We start from the raw sequence: 19,489 nt of genomic DNA, 5'->3' as shown, positions 1-19,489 counted from the left end.
CTCACACAGCTCACAGCAACCTCCAACTCCTGGGCTTAAGCGATTCTCTTGCCTCAGCCTCCTGAGCAGCTGGGACTACAGGCACCCACCACAATGCCCGGCTAAGAAATTAAGGTTTCTTAAACAATTCTCCGAAGGCAGTTCCTGGCAGCACTTGAACCCCAAGGAAGCAAAGGGAAACACGATCCAGTGGCCCTGGGAACACACACTGTCACCGAGGGCCATGCTGCCAAAGAGAAATGGCTTTCAGGTTTTCTAGGCAGCGTCCCAAAAGGCATCCTCAGAAAAGCAAACTTGGTGCCACGTGGATTAATGTGCTACAGAATAAGAATGTTCAGGGAGTGCTGGACATGTCTGGCTCCTGCGAGGTGGGAGGCATGAGCAAGCCCCCCTTCCCAGGCTTTCCTGGGCTCTGCCACAGGCTGCCAGGGTGACACGGCCAATGTCCAAGTGCCTCAGGGTTCCTGTTTGTGTGATGCCCTCTGAAATGCCAGGTAGGACCACCTGGGTTCAGGTATTTCTGGATCAGCACCCCTAAGGGGTTCTCTAATTAGACACATTAGAAATCAACAGAAGGAGCCAGAGGGAGGGGGAGGGATGAGTGGACGGACAGGAGAGGGACCAGGGAGGGAGCCACCACTGAGGGGCTGTCTGCTGTGCATCAGACACCCTGAGCGGCAATACCGGTAGTAGTGATAACAGTTCCTTACGTTAGGCAGTGTTTACTATGTTCCAGGCTCCGTCCTAGGTACTTTAAGTGTGTTACCTTATTTACTCTTTCCAGCAACCTTACAGTGTGGGCACTAATAGGAAGAAAGATATTAAGTAACTTGTGCAAACAGATATGGTCAAAATGGGTGGGAGCCGATGTAAATGTATATTATTATTTCATTTAATATTCCCAACTCCACAATACAGATTTTTTTTTTTTTTGTAGAGACTGAGTCTCACTTTACTGCCCTCGGTAGAGTGCCGTGGCATCACAAGGCTCACAGCAACCTCCAGCTCTTGGGCTTACGCGATTCTCCTGCCTCAGCCTCCCGAGCAGCTGGGACTACAGGCGCCCTCCACAAAGCCCGGCTATTTCTCTGTTGCAGTTTGGCCGGGGCTGGGTTTGAACCCACCACCCTCGGCATATGGGGCCGGCACCCTACTCACTGAGCCACAGGTGCCGCCCCACAATACAGATTTTTATCATCTCCATTTTCCAGATGAGGAAACTAAGGCCCTTGGACCAGCAACATCAGCATCGCTCAGGAACTTGTTAGAAAGGTGGAACCTTGGGTCCCACTCCAGACTCACTGAGTCAGAATCTCTACAAGGTCCCCTGGGCTAGATCAGTAGGCGCCAGCAGCTCTCAATCTTGATTGTGCACAGGAATCCGCCAGAGACTATGTTAAAACCCAGGTTCCTGCAGAGCCCCAGCCCTAAGGTTCTGAATCAGTGGTTCTTAGCAGTTGTGTTGTGACCTTCTACCAAGTACTTTTTGATGTCGTATTGTGCACTAACATTAACTGATGCTCAAAGAAACATTTTCAGACAAGAGGTAAAGAAATGTGTCAAAGTCTTATTTAGCTCAGGGATTGGCAAACTTTTTTTTTGTAAAGGCCCAGATAGTAAATATTTTCGGCTTTTTGGATCATTCAGTCCGTCCCGCAGCTATTCCATTCTACTACCAAAGCAACCACAGATGACGTGTAAATAAGTGTGGCTGTTTCCTAGTAAAACGGAACTGAGTCCTCCTCATTTAACACTTAACTTCAGGGCGGCGCCTGTGGCTCAGTCGGTAAGGCACCAGCCCCATATACCGAGGGTGACGGGTTCAAACCCGGCCCCGGCCAAACTGCAACCAAAAAACAGCCGGGCGTTGTGGCGGGCGCCTGTAGTCCCAGCTACTCGGGAGGCTGAGGCAAGAGAATCGCTTAAGCCCAGGAGTTGGAGGTTGCTGTTGGCTGTGTGAGGCCACGGCACTCTACCGAGGGCCATGGGGTGAGACTCTGTCTCTACAAAAAAAAAAAAAAAAAAACACTTAACTTCAGTGGTGCCAGGGGGGTGTATTTGAGGAGTGAGGATTTAAATACATAGGAAAGGATTGCCTAAAATCCATCTAGCTAAGTTAGATGTGATATGCCTGGTCAAATTTTTAAAGGGCAATTAAACCTTAACACCTTTGGCATTAACGTTTTTTTAATTTTATTTTTTACAGCAATTTTAGATTCACAGCAAAACCAAGATGAATCTACAGAGATTACCTACATGTCCACCCCCCTACCTCAAGATGCACAGCCTCCCCCATCATCAAGATCCCCTACTAGAGAGGTACATTGCTACGATGACGAATTTACAATGAAACGTTATCACCCAAAGTCAGTAGCTTCCATCAGGGTTCACTGGTGAAGCTGTATATGCCATGTGTTTGGGCAAATGTATAAAGATGCGTACATACCATTGTAGTATGGGACAGAGTAGTTTCACTGCTCTAAAAAATCCTGTGTGCACTGTTTTATTCAGCCCTGCTGTTCTCTCACCTGATCCCTGGCGCTTCATGTCTCCTTAGTCCCACCTTTTCCACAATGTCATCTTACAGGAATCATACAGCATACAGCCTCTCCTGACTGCCTTCTTTCACTTAGTGATGCCCATTTAAGTTTCTTCTACATCTTTTCATGGCTTGATAGCCCATATCATTTTTTTTTTTTTTGAGACAGAGTCTCACTATGTCACCCTCAGTAGAGTGCTGTGGCGTCATACCTCAAATTCTTGGGCTTAAGCGATTGTCTTGCCTCAGCCTCCTGAGTAGCTGGGACTATGGGCACCTGCCACAACACCCGGCTATTTTTTGGTTGCAGTTGTCATTGCTCTTTAGCAGGCCCGGGCTGGGCTTGAACCCGCCAGCCTCGGTGTATGTGGCTGGCGCCCACAGTGTTCCATTGTCTGGCTGCGTCATAGTTTAATTTATCCATTCACCTGCGGCAGGGCTTCGTGTTTTTACTTCCAAGTTTCAATAATTATGAAGAAGCTTCTGCAAACATCCATATGCAGGCTTTGGTGCAGACATGTGTCTTCAGTTCTTTTATTTCTTTTATCTAGAGCTAAAATTCTAAGTCCTGTTGGTTGGGGATGCTACACTAGCAATGTGTTTATTTGGATAGAATGCTCTCAGAATGAAACAAGGCTGGAGATCTGTGCAGTTGATCCCAAAGACATTGTGTCGATAGCATTTCAGGTAAATACCAAGGAGCACTTTGGTAGATTATATGGTAAGAATGTGCTTAGTTTTGTAAGAAACTGTCTTCCAAAGTGGCATTCTCACCGGAAATGAATGAGAGTTCTTGTTGTTCCACATCCTGTCAGCGTTTGGTGGTGTCAGAGTTCTGGATTTTGGCCATTATAATTGGTGTACAAGGACAGCTCTTTGCTGTTTGGGGTTAACTTTTCTTTTTTTTTTTTTTTTTTCTCTTTTGGCTGGGGCTGGGTTTGAACCTGCCACCTCCGGCATATGGGACCGGCGCCCTACTCACTGAGCCACAGGCGCCGCCCTGGGGTTAACTTTTCTATTTTAAAAAGTGTTCTATAAAATCCTACTATTTTGTCAGTTTCTGTAAGCTCTCGTTTTATGGGGCTGTAAATTGCTTCTATCAGTTATGCGTTATTAATTTTTAAAAAAACTGACAAATTTGCATTCCCCCAGAGTATCAGACAAGAGTCTCAGTTAACAAGGTCCTGATGTTGGGCGGCGCCTGTGGCTCAGTGAGTAGGGCGCCGGCCCCATATGCCGAGGGTGGCGGGTTCAAACCCAGCCCCGGCCAAACTGCAACCAAAAAATAGCTGGGCGTTGTGGCTCGCGTAGGCCCAGGACTTGGAGGTTGCTGTGAGCCGTGTGACGCCACGGCACTCTACCAAGGGCGGTACAGTGAGACTCTGTCTCTACAAAAAAATAAAAAATAAAATAAAATAATAAAAAAAAAAACAAGGTCCTGATGTTATTTAATCAAGCACATTATTTTCTAATGCAGAGCAAAAAAGAAAACTGTTATCAGTATTGTATCATTTGCTAACTGTAGGACAATTTTTGTCATTGGCATTGTAACGAACGCCCCAGCTCAGTCAGTACTGTGCTCGCTGTGAAGATTTTTGTTGAGGACATGGCTGACTAGCTTACCATGTCATTTTGGAGTCCCTGAGGGATCGATTCTCCTGCTTCCTATGAATCAGCTAAACTTCTAACCAGATACTAGAGTATGGATTCTGTAACCTCACTTCCCCCAGCATAATGGTATTTATCTTTGACTTAGTTCCTACTTTCCCCATTTACTTCATTTTCATCTTATTTTGTACTTTTTTTGTAAATGACCTTATATCCACTTTGGAATACAAATTTATCTAAAAAAGAATGTTCGGATTTGAGGATTCTTTAGTTCAAAGTGTCTTGAGAAGGGTGAGAGGAAGAGGAAGTTGATATTTGCATACTTAGGAAAGAATACATATGACGTCTTTTTTTTCCCCCACCCTCAGTAGAGTGCTGTGACATCATTAGCTCACAGCAACCTCAACTCTTGGGCTTAAGCGATCCTCCTGCCTCAGCCTCCCAAGTAGCTGGGACTACAGGCACCCGCCACAACGCCCACCACCTGCAATTTTTTGGTTGCAGTTGTCGTTGTTGTTTAGCAGGCCTGGGCCGGGCTGGAACCCACCAGCTCCGGTGTATGTGGCCGGCGCCCTACTCACTGAACTATGGGCACTGAACCTACGCGTGATGTCTTGTACTATAACTTAAATGCAATTTATTCACTTTTACGTCATCACTTGTATTAACAGAAGGTGAACATTATTAGTTGTAATTTATGTACGATTCACACAAAATTCACCTGGGGGCCCTGAATAATCCAGAGTTACTCTGAAGTGACGCATGCGGTTTTTTGAACACATTTCACCTTTTATTAGATTGAAATAAACTGCACAAAATTGCTTTTCCTCCCAAAAAGCAAAAATCTTCTGTATTGTTTTTAAACCATAAAGCTATTTTTTGCACATTTTCCTACTTGTGCATAAAAGTCAAGACGAGGCAATGGAGAGAAATCAGTTTTGTCTAGGAACCCAGGCTCTGCCTTGCTCGGGAAAGAGTGTTTGCGTGTGTCTGCTACAAAGCTGATGCCCAGAGTGCAGAAGGAACATAGGGACGCCGGCCCTGACAAGCAGGGTGACAACAGCCCCTTCTTCCATTCAGACTGTAGCTGTAACTTATTTATTACATTCCTTGAAAAAACAAACTCTACGCTGACGTTCAGGTGAGCGCACGGTATCCCTCGCTTCCTGCTAACTTCCTTAGGAATCCATTGTAACCTGAGTGCCAGAACCAGGAGCGTGAGCTCAACACTCGTGTGGGTTAAAAAGTTGTCCTTTATGACTGAGATTTGGAATCCCAGGAAGACAGGGAGGTCATTCTCAAAGCCAGCTGTGGGGAGCATTCCTGCCCTCCCTGGAAGTCACTGTCTCCAGCTGTGCTTCCTCCAGCCCTGTAATCTCCAGCTGAAGGACTGTGCATTACTTCCCTGAGCTGCACGCCTGGGTTTTTTCTCTTATCCCTGGGTTGCGATGATGGCCTTCGCGGTGTGGGGAGCAGGGGAGGATGGGCTGACAGAACTGACTGGTTAGGTCATTAAGTAACCTTTACAGCTAGGGGGGCATTAAAGCTGTTTCTCCTCATATACCATCACAGAGTTTAAACAATGCACTTAAAGCACAACATACTGCCTGGTGGGGTGGCCTGAGCTATTTCCTTTATAACAATGTAATCCTAGCCCTTTGGAAAGCTGAGGAGAGAGGATTGCTTGAGGCCAGGAGTTTGAGAGCAGCCTGGGCAACATAGCGAGACCCTGTCTCTACAAAAATTAAAAAGTTAGCTGGGCGGTTGGTGCACAGGATGTAGTCCTAGCTACTCAGGAGGCTGAAGCAGGGGGAATCTCTTGAGCCAGGAGTTCAAGGCCACCGTGAGCTATGATCACATCACTGCACTCCAGCCCTAGCAACAAAGTGAGATCCTGTCTCTAAAAACACAATGTGGGCGGTGCCTGTGGCTCAAGGAGTAGAGCACCAGTCCTGTATACCAGAGGTGGTGGACTCAAACCCAGACCTGGCCAAAGAAAAAAAAAAAACAAAAATGTGCCCAAGTCAGAAGTTTTATTTCTAACAAAAACCAAAAACTGATCACTCAAATCCTAGTTATTAGATTAGAAGATAATTAATGTCATGTCTCAAATGGCTTTAATCCTTCATCATGCCATCAGCATGCCTTACATAGAAATGAAACTTGGCACTTTCAATAGTATCATCTTGGAGACTCAGAAGTCTTCAAAGCCACAGTAAATTAGGCCACAGCCATTCAACTGGAGGGACATGGGGCTGATGGATTCAGCGAGAGGTCTGGAGGCAAATTTACCTTCAGGGGCTAAGTGGCCTGAATGCACCTTATAGTTTTAGCCCCTAACAGTGAATAAAAGGCATCTGAGTGGCTTGGATATTTGTCCCCTCCAAATCTCATTTGACCCTCAGTGTTGGGGGTGGAAGGTGTCTGGGTCATGGGGTGGATCCCTTATGAATGGCTTGGTGGTAATGAGGGGGTCCTCTATGAATTCACACGACTGGTTATTGAAGAGAGACTGGGACATCTTGCTCCCTGTCTCGCCACATGACTCACCTGCTTCTCCTTCCCCTTCCATTTTGGAGACTCCCTGAGGCCCTCACCAGAGGCAGATGTGTGTACAGTCTGCAGACTGTGAGCCAAATGAGCCTCTTTTCTTTATAAACTGCCCGGCCTCAGCTATTTCCTTTATAACAATGCAAGGCAGACTAAACAGCATCTGAAGACTTTGCCTCAGATACTGTCGATGATTTCTGAGTTACTTTGGGAAGGTCTGGCTCATCTGTATGTAGTTTGCTATACGTGTCTGTCATCAACAGCAGATCATGGTTTGTATTCAGAGTTAGGTTAACTAAACCACCTCATTTGACCTCTGATCAGTGTTTGTTGGGCATGTTTTGTGTTCTTGGTTCCATCCATGTTTACTCTCAGTCCTCATCCTGGGAAAAATCCATAGGACCTGAAGCAGTACATGAGCATCAGGAAAAAGACAGAAATATCAGGCAGACAGAGAGCATTGCACATTGTGAACAGGAGCTCTTTACCTCTCTCTGTTTCTAATTGATCCTCCAACAATGAAGCTCCACAGAGGGCTGTGCAGGGAGTGTCTGCTGTGGGGAGTCACTCTGCATGGCAGCCCGGTGTCACTCTGATAGGTAGAATTGGAGACGTCCTATGTCTGAACCTAAGAGCTCTGAGGCCCCGACTTGACAATACCTCTTTCAGTTACTGAATAATGTCGTGCCCCACTGGAACTCTGAGTGTTCATAATAATGCCAAAGGCTAGTTGAGATTCTAGATTCCCTTGGTAAGCCCTGCAGAGCTCCAGAACGTTTCATTTGAATGTTTTGTTTAGTGTCCAAATTCATGGCTTCTTGAAACCAAAAATTATACTAAAATTGAGTATTTTCCACCCCTTCATTTGTGAATGTGATATCATAATTAAGCTGCTGGCTCACAAGATGTCAGAAGTTTGCTGCTGTGTTTGTTTTTTTCCCCCCAAAGACTCTTGTTAATATAGGACATTTTTAAGAACAACAGATGAAAACCCTGACATAGAAACCAGTAATGTACTGCAGAGCACAAATGCTTGGCAGCTAACGGCTATTCCATCTATCACTGTGTCATCCTTCAGCCCTGTTTGTAAACTGAAGGTAAGAGCTCTGCTTAAATTCTAGAAGCATCGTGCCCACCCGTCCACTGAGGAAGGCCGGGTTCTTCCAGCTGTTACTCCTTTCTTTACTGCTGTGGAGAAAGGGCAGACATTACATTGCTGAATCCTAAAGGCAGTTGCAGTGACTGTTGGAATAAAGAGCAATTTCCTCATTTGTTCCTAATGCAACATGCCCATGGCAAACCCTGACTTTTCTAAGATGTTTTTCCCGCCCTAACAAGTGACAGGACCTTGAGGTTACAGGCCTGGTTCTATTCATTTCTATATGTAGCCCAACAACATAAACACGATATGCCCCATAGTTTTTCCTCATCATGTTACAGATACATTTTGCAACCAAGGCAAAATTAGTACATGAACATTTAAAATAATCAACTTAGGAGTTGCTACTCAAAAATGTATTTATGAAATTCATTTTCATCTTTATTTAAGAGCAGATGCTTGATTAGCCAAAAGAATCCAGTTTTTAAAAATGCACACAGGAGAACTTGAGAATCATATGGCGGGCTTGTTATTATATATACAAAAACCAGCTTCAGACTGTCAGTGAAAGGTGCATCTTCTGGAGGTGAAATGTTGACGATATCCCTTGGAAAGTTAAGTAATGATGTGAATGTCCCTCTTATGAGTTGTAAGTTTTTGAAAATAAATGTTCAGTACTTTTGTTTCATGTGTTTGGAAACAAAACCAAAAAAACAAAAAGACTTAACAAGTGATAGCCAATTGGATATGAACTGAGGACTAAGCTAGTTCCTATACTGAGGCTCACCACAGGAGGGACAATGTACTAAGGACGTCGTATTTTATGTTACACACACATTGCAAAAATTAAATATTCCCTTACACTGTAGTAAACTTAGTTTTCTAAGTGTGTGGCATCTCCATATACACTGAAGTACTATTTATTAAATCGTGTCAGGAATAGTGCTAGTTGGTTTACATACATTTAAATATTACTTCATTATCTTTTATGGTCTCAGTTGTCACAGAGAATTACATTTTTTTCAGAATAAGACCTCCATTGTGAATTAGTCATTTAACACAGTTTTATTTATTTAGAGACAGTTTCACTATGTTGCCTTCGGTAGAGTGCTGTGATGTCACAGCTCACAGCAACCTCAAACTCTTGGGCTTAAGCGATTCTCTTGCCTCAGCCCTCCAAGTAGCTGGGACTACAGGCGCCCGCCACAACACCCGGCTATTTTTTTGTTATAGTTGTCATTGTGGTTTGGCAGGCCCGGCCGGCTTCGAACCCACCAGCTTTGGTGTATGTGGCCAGCACCCTAACCACTGAGCGACGAGCACCAAGCCATAACACAGTTTTACTTCATTCAACCCCTTTTGCAAAAAGAGAAAATAAAGCCTAAAAAAAATTGCCTAAGTATACACATAAACACCTAAGAACAGGTTATATATAAATCATTCTTCAACAAATTTTATTACATACTATTCCAGGAAGTTCTCAATCAGAGATCCTGGGGGATGCGGGGGTGCAATGTAAATCCTTATTTTCTAGAATTTGAACAAAAAACCTCAAAGGAGGGATCTTTGCTTCCATCTCTAAACTACCACACACTTTTCAGTGAGGTGGTGTATTATGTCCTGCCCTGCAGAGGGGCCACTTCTGCCCACTGCAGAGAGGGACTCCAGGCAGCAGCTAGACCTGGTGCCACAAAGCAGAGGCACAAGGCTGACGGTGCCACTGTCAAATCCCCACGACACTGTCCCCAAAGTGTTCCTCCCTCCCTGAGGTTATAATAAGCATTCTTGGGGACGGATGGGGAGTTGGTTCTCTGAGAAAATACGGAAACTCTCGGTGACAGGGCACCTTTGTGCTGCCTTGTGACTTGGTGCCCGGGGAGGGGTTTCTCCTATACTATTTGACCACTGAAGTGTTTTTTTCAAATAATCCCTCAAAATACGTAGGACAGTTTAGGGACTGCTTCCCTAAATGTGATCTACTTCTTTTTTTTTTTTTTTTTTTGGTTTTTGGCCGGGGCTAGGTTTGAACCCGCCACCTCCGGCATATGGGACCGGCGCCCTACTCCCTGAGCCACAGGCGCTGCCCTGTGATCTACTTCTATCACTAGCTGGGAGTAAGGGCAGGTGAGAGACTTCTCCCTTCCACAGTGGAGGTTGGGGTTGGGAATTAGCAAATGATTTGGCTAATAAAACGAAAACTGCAGAGCATTTTGTCAGCATGCAGAGCAGACCTTGCTGTGTACGTTTGTCACTTGTAGTTTAAACTATTCCGAAGAGACCATGGTGGTCTGTGGTATGAAGTAATTTAGAAACTCACCGAGACCGGCCGAGCTGTGAGCTGTGCAGCAGACAGTCAGTGAATAACCCGGTTTGAGTCCCCCTCCCGCCCCTCCCATTGCAGCTATGATGAAGTTCTAGCATCTGTCGGTTTTCTGGTATATGTGTATTTGAAGATTCATGAAGTTTTAGGACGAATTCTTCATGAACATCAAGAATCTGCTGGAAGTCAGGTTTGAACTTTATCCACCTGAGAACTCAATAGGGGTCCTCTGTACAACCCAACTCTTTGAGAGTTCAGGAGCAGCCCTCTGAAAACAAGTTTATGTTTTAAAATTTAATCTGTAAAAGACGAAACAAAGTGTCAGAGTTGTTGGTCAGGATGGCCAGTGTTCTCTTTCACCGTTCCCTGAATCACTGATTCCTGTGTGGGAGTGAGAGAGGACCCTGGTCGCTGGATTCAGATTCAGGCCACCAGCTCCTATTGGGGGATCTAAGTCTTAGTTCCATCACAAGTAAAACAGGGATGATGACCACAAAACTCATCCCACCCAGCGGGGTGAGACAAAGCTATCCAGTTCCTGTGTATCATAGTTACGTGTACTGTGGATATCATCCAAAACATAAAGCAGGACACCCCTCTTTGTCAGCTGTAAGGTGAACAATTGTTATTTCTGAAGAGCACGGCACCAAAGGACTTCCCCAACCTCTCCGGAGCAGTTTGGGAGTGGGATCTCACAATGCTAAAACGAATGTCCCTCAGGAGGCACTTGAAAGGGAAACTAGGAAGGGCGGTACGGTTACATTTCATACTTTGTTCTAAAAAAAATCATGCTGGGCGGTGCCTGAGGCTCAGGGACTGGGGCGCCAACCCCACATTCGGAGGGCGGTGGGTTTGAACCCAGTCCCGGCCAAACTGCAACAACAAAAAAATAGCAGGGAGTTGTGGCGGGCGCCCAGGCTGAGGCAAGAGAATCACCTAAGCCCAAGAGCTGGAGGTTGCTGTGAGCTGTGACATTACTGCACTCTAGGAGGGTGAAACTCTGTCTCAAAAAAAAAAAAAATCATGCTGAGAATTTTTTTTTTTGTAGAGACAGAGTCTCACTTTATGGCCCTCGGTAGAGTGCCGTGGCCTCACACAGCTCACAGCAACCTCCAACTCCTGGGCTGAAGCGATTCTCTTGCCTCAGCCTCCCGAGTAGCTGGGACTACAGGCGCCAGCCACAACGCCCGGCTACATGCTGAGAATTTCTTAACTGGCTTGCACAATTGCAACCCCTCTTTCCGTTCTCAGCGGCATCTATTCCCTCCTTCCAATCTTTTTTCTCTATACACCTCTTAACCTTGAAGTCCCAGAACTGGGGGCGGGGTTGGGCTGAGCCGTGCCGGTTACAAAGTCACCTTCATGTCAGCGCTGGTCTCCGTGCAGCCGGGTGTGTCCCCCGCAGCGTCCCTGCTTCTGCAGAAACCTCTCAGCCTGGGCTGTCTGGAGAGCAGCAGCTTCCAGGCCGCAGCTCTGTACTTCTTGGAAATGAGGTTGTAGAGGATGGGATTGATGGAGGCGCTCAGATAGAACAGTTGCAGAGCTACGATGTTGAAGTACTGGGAGAGGTACATCATCCGGGAATCTTTAGTGTTTATGTAAATAATTCTGCCCACGTGGAAAGGCAACCAGCAAACTATAAATGCCAGAACCACCACCACTGCAAAACAACACACAGAGGCCGCGTTAACCAAAGCGTGGAGAACCCCCGGGACCGCCTGCAGCAAAATAAATCAGACAAAACTTTACCTTGCCAGGTCTGCACCCCAGAAAAACATCCCTGCGTGCTTTAAAACTGCATATTACTTTCAAATATTTGTTACCCAAGGCTGGCGCGCCTTGAAGCCGTTTGGCAGGCTCCCTTCCACAAACCAATTCAAGGCAAGTTCTCTGCTCTCTTGAAACGAATTCTACAACAGGCCTGCACCATCTTTTACTTTTTGGTGTGAGGAAGATTCACTTTAGCTTTCGATATAGCTTAATATTAAATAAAACGTGTAGCTTAACACAATCTACCCCATCATCTCTAGGGTAACCGAGAGCATCTAACGGGGACGAGCAGCTGGATTGAGCCCCCAGTGACCCATCCTGGGTCTGAGCGGGGTTGACGACTCATTGTCGTTTCCTGAATCCGCCAATCCCACCCTCCAGGGCGCCCTGGGGTCCCCAGGACTCCCGACCCGAGAGGTTTTCTTTGGAGACAGGGAGAAGGAAGCTCACATAGGTGGAGGCTGCAGTGGAAACACAAAAGGGGCTGCAGCTGGACGCGGCGCCCAGGCCCGGGCGGGCAGGGGCAGAGCCCAGAGTTTGCGCCAGCGACCCGCGCGTTCGGAACGGACGGGGTTCCACTTACGCAGCACGCGCACGGTCCGCCGGTGGCCCCTGTCCCTCCCCGAGACGGCCGGGCCTCGCAGCGGTCCCCGGCTGCTCCACAGCTCCCGCCCGATGAGCCCGTGGAGGACGCTGAGGCACAGGAACGGCAGGAAGAAGTAAGCGGTGGTGACCCACAGCATGACGCGCAGGGCGCCCAGCTGCGCGCGGCTCGGCCGGCACTCGCGGCTGAACAGCGCCGCGGCCTCGGGCCCCGACGGCGGGGACGGGGGTGGGGCCCCCGAGGCCCGGTGGGGCGGCGGCGAGGCGGGGGACGAGGGCGCGACCCGCGCGGTGCCGTTGGAATCCGGGGCCGCGGAGACGCCGGGGTCCTGCTCGACGCCCACCAGGAAGAAGAAGGGCCCGGCGGACAGCAGCGCGACGACCCAGAGCGCGGCGATGAGCGCGCGGACGCGGCGCCGGGTGACCAGGACGCGGGCCCGGAGCGGGCGGCAGATGGCCAGGTAGCGCTCGGCGCTCAGCGCGGTCACGTGCAGCAGCGACGCGAAGGTGCAGCCTTCGCCCAGGTACAGCGACAGGCGGCACAGCAGCGGCCCGAACACCCAGGGCCGCGAGCGCCAGAGGCGGTACAGGTCCAAGGGGAGCCCCAGCAGGATGAGCAGGTCGGACACGGCCATGCTGCCCAGGTACAGGTCGGTGGTGGACCGCAGGTCCCGGCAGCGCGCGATCACCAGCACGGTCACCGCGTTGCCGCTCACGCCGACGGCGAACAGGCCCAGGCACACGGCGGTCACCGGCACCAGCGTCCCCAGAGGGAAGGGCGAGCAGCGGCGCTCATCGCACGGCAGCAGAGCGGCCCACGGCGGCCCCCGCGCGCCCTCGGGGCTGTCGCTGCTGTTCCAGACGCTGCCCATGTGCGCCCCGGTGGGCAGCAGCCCCGGGAGCGGCACCCGCCCCGCTCGCCCGCAGAGCCCCGTCGCGCCCGGCGCGGGGATCGGCTCTGCGGGGTTCGGGGCGAGGTTTTCCCGGGAGGGCGGCGCGCAGGCCCCGCCCCGTTCCGTCCCGCCCACCCCCACACCCCCCAGTCCCTGGGTTCCGTCCCCCCACCGCCTACAGGCCCGGGGCACTCCCGGGTGCGGCTTCGGGAACCCCAGCGGGCGCTCGCGCCGCAGGGGCGCACTGGGGGCTCCGCCGCGCTGATAGCCCGGGCGGGGACGGGTTCAGACCCGAACACGGCGCCCCTCGGGCCTCGGGCCTGGCCCTGCGGCCGAGTTGGCAGCTGTGTGACCCGGCACCGTCCCCTGCTCTTCTGTCAGGTCGCCAGTAGCGTGTGGGACTGGACCACACGATTGACCACGTAATCTCCGGGATCCCTGAAATCTACGGACAGAACGTGTTTCCTCATTACAAGGAACCAAATACTTAGGTGGGCGCTGGAGCGCCTGCGCCTGTGCCGTGTTGTTCTTTTGTACAAACTGTTTTGTGAACTTAAAAATCCAGACTACCTGCCAACACCAGAAAGAACGAAAATTGGAGAAAAGGACTAAAGCTGACGCCCGAGTCAGCTCCGGGTGGTCTCAGTGACGGGAGGAGGGGTGCGGCCCTGCGCTCTGCCCGGACCCGGCGGGTCCCCGAGACGGGTCAGCTGGGCCCTGTGCGGCCAGCCCCAGAGCTCGCAGTTCCCCGCGCCTTCCACTCTGCCCCTCAGGGACGGTCCCCTCATCTGTCCCCATCCAGGACCCCTGGAGTACTCTCCAGCTTTCTGCCACGCCCCACATCTCTCCACCCATCCGGTTGGGGTTTAATCGTCAACCTCTTTTCTGGAATTCCCTCCTCCTATCTGGACCTGTCGCCCGGGCACCCCAAGGCTGGGCTCACCCTGCAGTCCCTCTCGGTGCAGGCTTGCAGGGTGGTGGTGTCCCTGGCCTCCCTGCTCGCTCTGCCCTCTCCCGCTGCCTCCAGCTTCGGGCACTGAGCCCACCACACTCGCGCCCGCGCTCGGTCCCGCGGCGCCCCGGCCTCTCGGCGTCTGTCATGCCCAGGAGTTCCACAAAGACCACACCGCCAGACAAGCGGAATTAAAGTGGAGTGCTTTATTGAAGAGCCGGCGGGGGCTGCCTCAGTATCCCAGCACGGGGCTTCTGAGGGCAGCCCCCTGTTGTCTGAGGCTCTGGCTTTTATGAGGCAAAATTTCCCGGGGGTGGGGGGGGGGAAGCAAGTTTAGTTACAGAACCGAAAAACAGCAGTTAGGGGAAATCACAAGGGTAGACGGTTAGTTTACACAATGCTATAATCCCCAGAGTAATTAGCAATTTTTCCTTAACAAGGCAGGTACAATTTACAATGTCCTAAAGAAAGGTAGGGAGGGGACTTATAGCTTGATCACGAAAAGCAATAATCACCTAGGGACAAAATCTCAAGTGCAGTCAGTAATTGACATCACTAACCACTTTAGTTGAATGCAATCACAGTTATACAAGGGGAGGGTAAATAAGACGAGCCAGTTTGGAAGGCAATGGAATGTAACAGAATGTAAAAGGAGTAAAGTGGAGTGAACTTGCTCTGAACATTTCCGTGTCATACACAGATGGTGTGCAGATTACCTTAACATAACCAGGGGGGTGGTTGTCCCAAGGGTAGTTAGGGACTTTCTACACAGTACCTATAAATTCTAACAGTTCTGACTAAATACACTTAAAATACCATGCAGTTGGTGGGGAGGCAAGTGGAACCAGTTTCTTTAACGCAATAAAATGTAACAAAACAACAGAATGGAATCAGGCCTGTTTTGCCTTCCCACTGATTCTCAGGACAAGGAATTATATCAAAATGGAGTTAGGCTTGCTTCTCTTTCACCTTAACGTTGACCTCCTTTCTGCCCCTGCCTCGACTTCCTCCCATCTTGGCCCCTCCTGGGGACACACCTGACTGGTCACCATCCCCGGCCTGGGAACCCTCATCTGGGTTTCAGTCTCCCTCTCCCGCCTTCACCTTCCCCCTCCTCCCACCTTTCCCCTCTCTTTCCAGCTCCCTTTCCCTTGGGCTCCTCCGCAGCATCCTTCCCCCTTGCTGGAACCTCCATGCGTCCCTCCTCCTGCCTTTCCCTTGCCCCTGGCCTGGCTCCTGGCCTCAAATTCTTTCCCTGCCTGGGTTCAGTCACACCCCAGCGCCCTGGCTCTTCTCTCCACTGGCACAGGGCCTCGTGTCTGCTGCTCTGTGTCTGCTTAACCACAGCGCAGCTGCCAGCAGTGCTAAGTGGATTCTCTGCCTGCTCCTGGGATGCTCCCAAGTCACTGCTGAGTGGCCTGGCTGGGAATCAAACTGCCTTTAGTGGGGTGGGGTGCTGCGTCTCCCGTCCCTACCCAGCCTGCCCGGTCCGCTGTCCCACGCTCTAGACTGGTCTCCTTAAACCCCAACACCTCTTCCGCTTCTCACTCTCAGCTGCTGACCTGGCACCCTGTTTCTCTGAAAAATAGAAAAAGTGGCGTCACACCCTCCCGCTACTGGACACCTCTTCTTCTCCTGGGTGGCTGCAGTCAGCCCTGCCCCGTAAGCCCTCGGTTCACCCTCTCGAGGACATCACTGCAGCAGGGTTTCCCACTCCACCTTGCTCTCCCACGTCGTCAATGTTTATCTCTCTTCTGGACGGCTTTCACGCAGAACTTCCTGAAAGTTTCTCTCTCACTGTCTCCACCTGTTCTCCTTCTCTCCCGCCTCTCTTTAGGCAGAGAAAAGATCCTTTCTTCATCTGCAGTTGATCTGAGATTTTCCCTTGAGCTCTCAGCAAGACAAAAGGAATGACCTAGCCTGAGTAGAGGTCGGGTTTAGACCCTCTGGGTAGGGTTCAGTTTTCTTGGGTGACTTATCTTTCCTAAAGGTGGCCCAGGCTTATGGGGTGAGGGTGTCAGGGACCTTATGAAGCTGGAATGCAGAGGGGCACCTAGCTTCACATTGCTTCCTAGAGTGCCCGGGCTGGTATTTGCCAGACTCCAGACTCTTCCTGCCTGGTTAGCAGCTGCTCTGCTGGCCTTGGAGGCAAGGCCTGTGGCTAATGACTATATTGTTTCTCCTTTGACTCACCGGCTGTGCCCAGGAGCACCTGCCAACTTCCCCAGGGCGCTCACAGGAAGCGGGTCCCTGAGTCTCTTTCATTTTTCCCATTCTGCTCCATGGCCTGAAGGGCTCCCTGGCCTCTGCAGAAGGCTCCCCCTCCTCTCTTGTTAGGTGAGGCTCACCAAGCCAACCGCTCTGTATCACCCTCCATTCAGACACTCCCTTTCTCTTGTCTTTTTTCTATATAGCTTGTTATCAATTGACACTATTTAATTTACTTAGTTATTGGTTTATTATCTATTTCCCAACATTATGTGCACCAGAAGGCAGGCGTTAATCTATTGTGTTCATTGCTTTCTCTAGTGCTGGGTCAGTACCTGGCACAAAATGAGAATTAATAAATGTTTGTTAACTCAGGGAATGAATAAGCTTCTGCAGATCCAGGTACCATTATTTTCTTTGCAATTTCTAACAGTTAAGAACAGTACTCTGATTGTAATGGGTGCTTAGTAAGTATTCACTGATAATCTAGTTTAAAGGTAGAATACTGATAGGGAAAGATGGATTCACAGAGGGCTTTTTTTTTTTTGTTTTTCTTAGCCAGAGCCTCACTTCGCTACACTGGATAGAGTGCAGTGTTGTCATAGCTCACAGCGACCTCAAACTCCTGGGCTTAAGCCATCCTCTTGCCTCAGCCTCTCAAGTAGCTGGGACTACACGTGCCCACTACCCTGCCCGGCTAGTTTTTCTATTTAGTAGAGACAGGGTCTCGCTCTTGCTCAGGCTGCTCTTGAAGACATGGCAGCCCTCAGCCCATGCTCCCTGAGGCTGCTCAGCCTGCGTGCACTCCACAGCTCTCGTCAACCACGCTGTGGCTCTGACTTTGCACCCAGGGTCTTCCTCATTCAAGTAACTCATGACTTGCTGCCTGTAGAGCCAAGGCACCAGGCAATGACATCTAACTTAATAAAACACAGAGACAGCAAAGCTGGCCATGGAAAGGAATCCCTGGTGGGGAAAACCAAGGGCCGGCTCTCTCCCAGCCTGGTCCCCAGGACCTGACCGCCACAGTGGCCTGGGAGCTTGCCCTGTTCCAGGTTTTCTCTTTGCATAGCCAGACATGGCGGGGCAAATTCAGGCAAGACTGCAGACTGCACAAATTCCTGCTACTATGCTACTATTGCTTTAGAAATTTTCTGTTGGTCCCATCTTCTCCTGAAAGGGAAACAGGCTCAGGGTGGCAACGATGATCAAGTGTGGTGGAGAGGGTGAGGCCTTGAGGGTGGGTGGGAAGAGGGCGTGGGTCTTACACTGCTTTACATGAACATTCTGACTGCCCAGGAAGTGGGAAACTGTGAAGAGGTGGTTTCTTCTCTAAGACCTCTGGGTCTTCCTAGAAACAGTGAAAGTGGGCTAGAGCTAATGATACCTTAGGCCTGGGCAGATCAAATTATTTAATAGTTATCAAGGATATCCATAAAATATTCCCTAATATAAAAGGCACACTGCAGGAGTTGGAATACACCTAGGCAGGTGCGGGAGTTTGAAAGGGAAGTGAGAAGTTGGAGTGTGTCTTAGCAAAATGAATTTAAGGACTAGGTCAGTTTTACTGACCCAAATGATTCCCGGGATTCTTTGGTGGTCTTGCTATCTGTGTATCAGTTTTTAGGTCTGCCTTATGTTCCCTTTTTAAAAAACTGACGAGAAAGGCGGTGCCTGGGCGCCGCCTGTGGCTCAGTCGGTAAGGCGCAGGCCCCATATACCGAGGGTGGCGGGTTCAAACTCGGCCCCTGCTGAACTGCAACCAAAAAAAATAGCTGGGCGTTGTGGCGGGCGTCTGTAGTCCCAGCTACTCGGGAAGCTGAGGCAAGAGAATCCCTTAAGCCCGGGAGTTGGAGGTTGCTGTGAGCTGTGTGATGCCATGGCTCTCTACTGAGGGCCATAAAGTGAGACTCTGTCTCTACAAAAAAAAAAATAAAAAAATAAAAAAGAAGAATGCTGTGGCATCACAGCTCACAGCAACAACAACAACAAAAAAAAAAGGCGGTGCCTGTGGCTCAAGGAGTAGGGCACCTGCCCCATATACCAGGGGAAGGGGGTTCAAGCCTGGCCCCCACCAAACAAACAAACAAAACTGACAATAAATTCACATAAAATGAACCACTCCAAAGCAATTTGTCAGCATTTAGTGTGCTTACAAGGATTGGGCAACCAAACCACCACGTCTACCTAAGTTGCTCCAGACACCCACTGAGCCGTGACTCCTCCCCCAGCCCCTGGCAATGCTGATCTGTCCCCATGGACTCCATTTACTCATGTAAATGGAATCATAAGTGCCTGACTTCTCTCACTTGGTGGGTTTTCAAGGCTTGCCATCTTTTTTTTTTGTTGTTGTTGTTGTTGCAGTTTGGCCGGAGCTGGGTTTGAACCCGCCACCCTCGGCATATGGGGCCGGCGCCCTACTCACTGAGCCACAGGCGCCGCCCCAAGGCTTGCCATCTTTTGAACATGTCAGCTTGCCTCATTTGTGGTAAGTGGCAGTGAAGGCATGTTCATCCTTGGGTGGCAGCGAAGGCATGTTCATCCTTGGGTGGCAGCGAAGGCATGTTCATCCTTGGGTGGCAGTGAAGGCATGTTCATCCTTGCGTGAATATCTAAGATGGGTTACCTGCAAGACCGAGTGTGGGCTCAACATGGGAGTCAAAGTATCGAAGGATGAAATTCAAGAGGAAAGAAATCTGGGCTTCTCATTTAGTCTGATCCCAGATCCTCTTTGTATGATTTCCCGTCCATCCTCAGGGGGCTGTGTGTTGTTTGGGAGATGAGGAAGTGTTCAGCACAATGCCTGGCAAACAGGTGGTACTCAACAAATGCGACCGTCCACGGACTACCAAGGTCCATTAATACTGATTTCCTTCTTAGGAAACAGCAGAGGAGTGTTCAAGGGCAGAGGCCCGAGGGCGTCATCTGCATGGAAATACTGGCTTTA

At 49.7% G+C, this 19,489-nt stretch overlaps 1 protein-coding gene and 1 long non-coding RNA gene across 3 annotated transcripts in view; one reads left to right on the top strand and one right to left on the bottom strand.

Moving 5' to 3' along the window:
- Positions 1-2,680, top strand: part of LOC128566740 (uncharacterized) — a 30,246-nt gene extending 27,566 nt beyond the window's left edge. For both annotated transcript variants that reach the window (XR_008374624.1, XR_008374625.1), the window contains exon 4: positions 2,207-2,680. This is a non-coding gene — a long non-coding RNA (uncharacterized LOC128566740). The remainder of the gene's footprint in view (positions 1-2,206) is intronic.
- Positions 2,681-9,894: 7,214 nt separating this feature from the next.
- MLNR (motilin receptor) lies at positions 9,895-13,361 on the bottom strand. The gene is made up of 3 exons (XM_053563750.1): positions 12,470-13,361; positions 11,312-11,776; positions 9,895-11,142 (listed from the first exon to the last, which is right to left on the bottom strand). The coding sequence occupies exons 1-2, from the start codon at positions 13,359-13,361 to the stop codon at positions 11,463-11,465; spliced, it is 1,206 nt and encodes a 401-aa protein (XP_053419725.1). The 3' UTR covers positions 9,895-11,142; positions 11,312-11,462.
- Positions 13,362-19,489: the final 6,128 nt, after the last annotated feature.

The sequence above is a fragment of the Nycticebus coucang genome, chromosome 15, assembly GCF_027406575.1.
Source record: "Nycticebus coucang isolate mNycCou1 chromosome 15, mNycCou1.pri, whole genome shotgun sequence".
NCBI classification, from domain to species: domain Eukaryota; kingdom Metazoa; phylum Chordata; class Mammalia; order Primates; family Lorisidae; genus Nycticebus; species Nycticebus coucang.
Note: the sequence above shows the minus strand (reverse complement) of the source record. Positions and strands in the feature narration are given on the sequence as shown.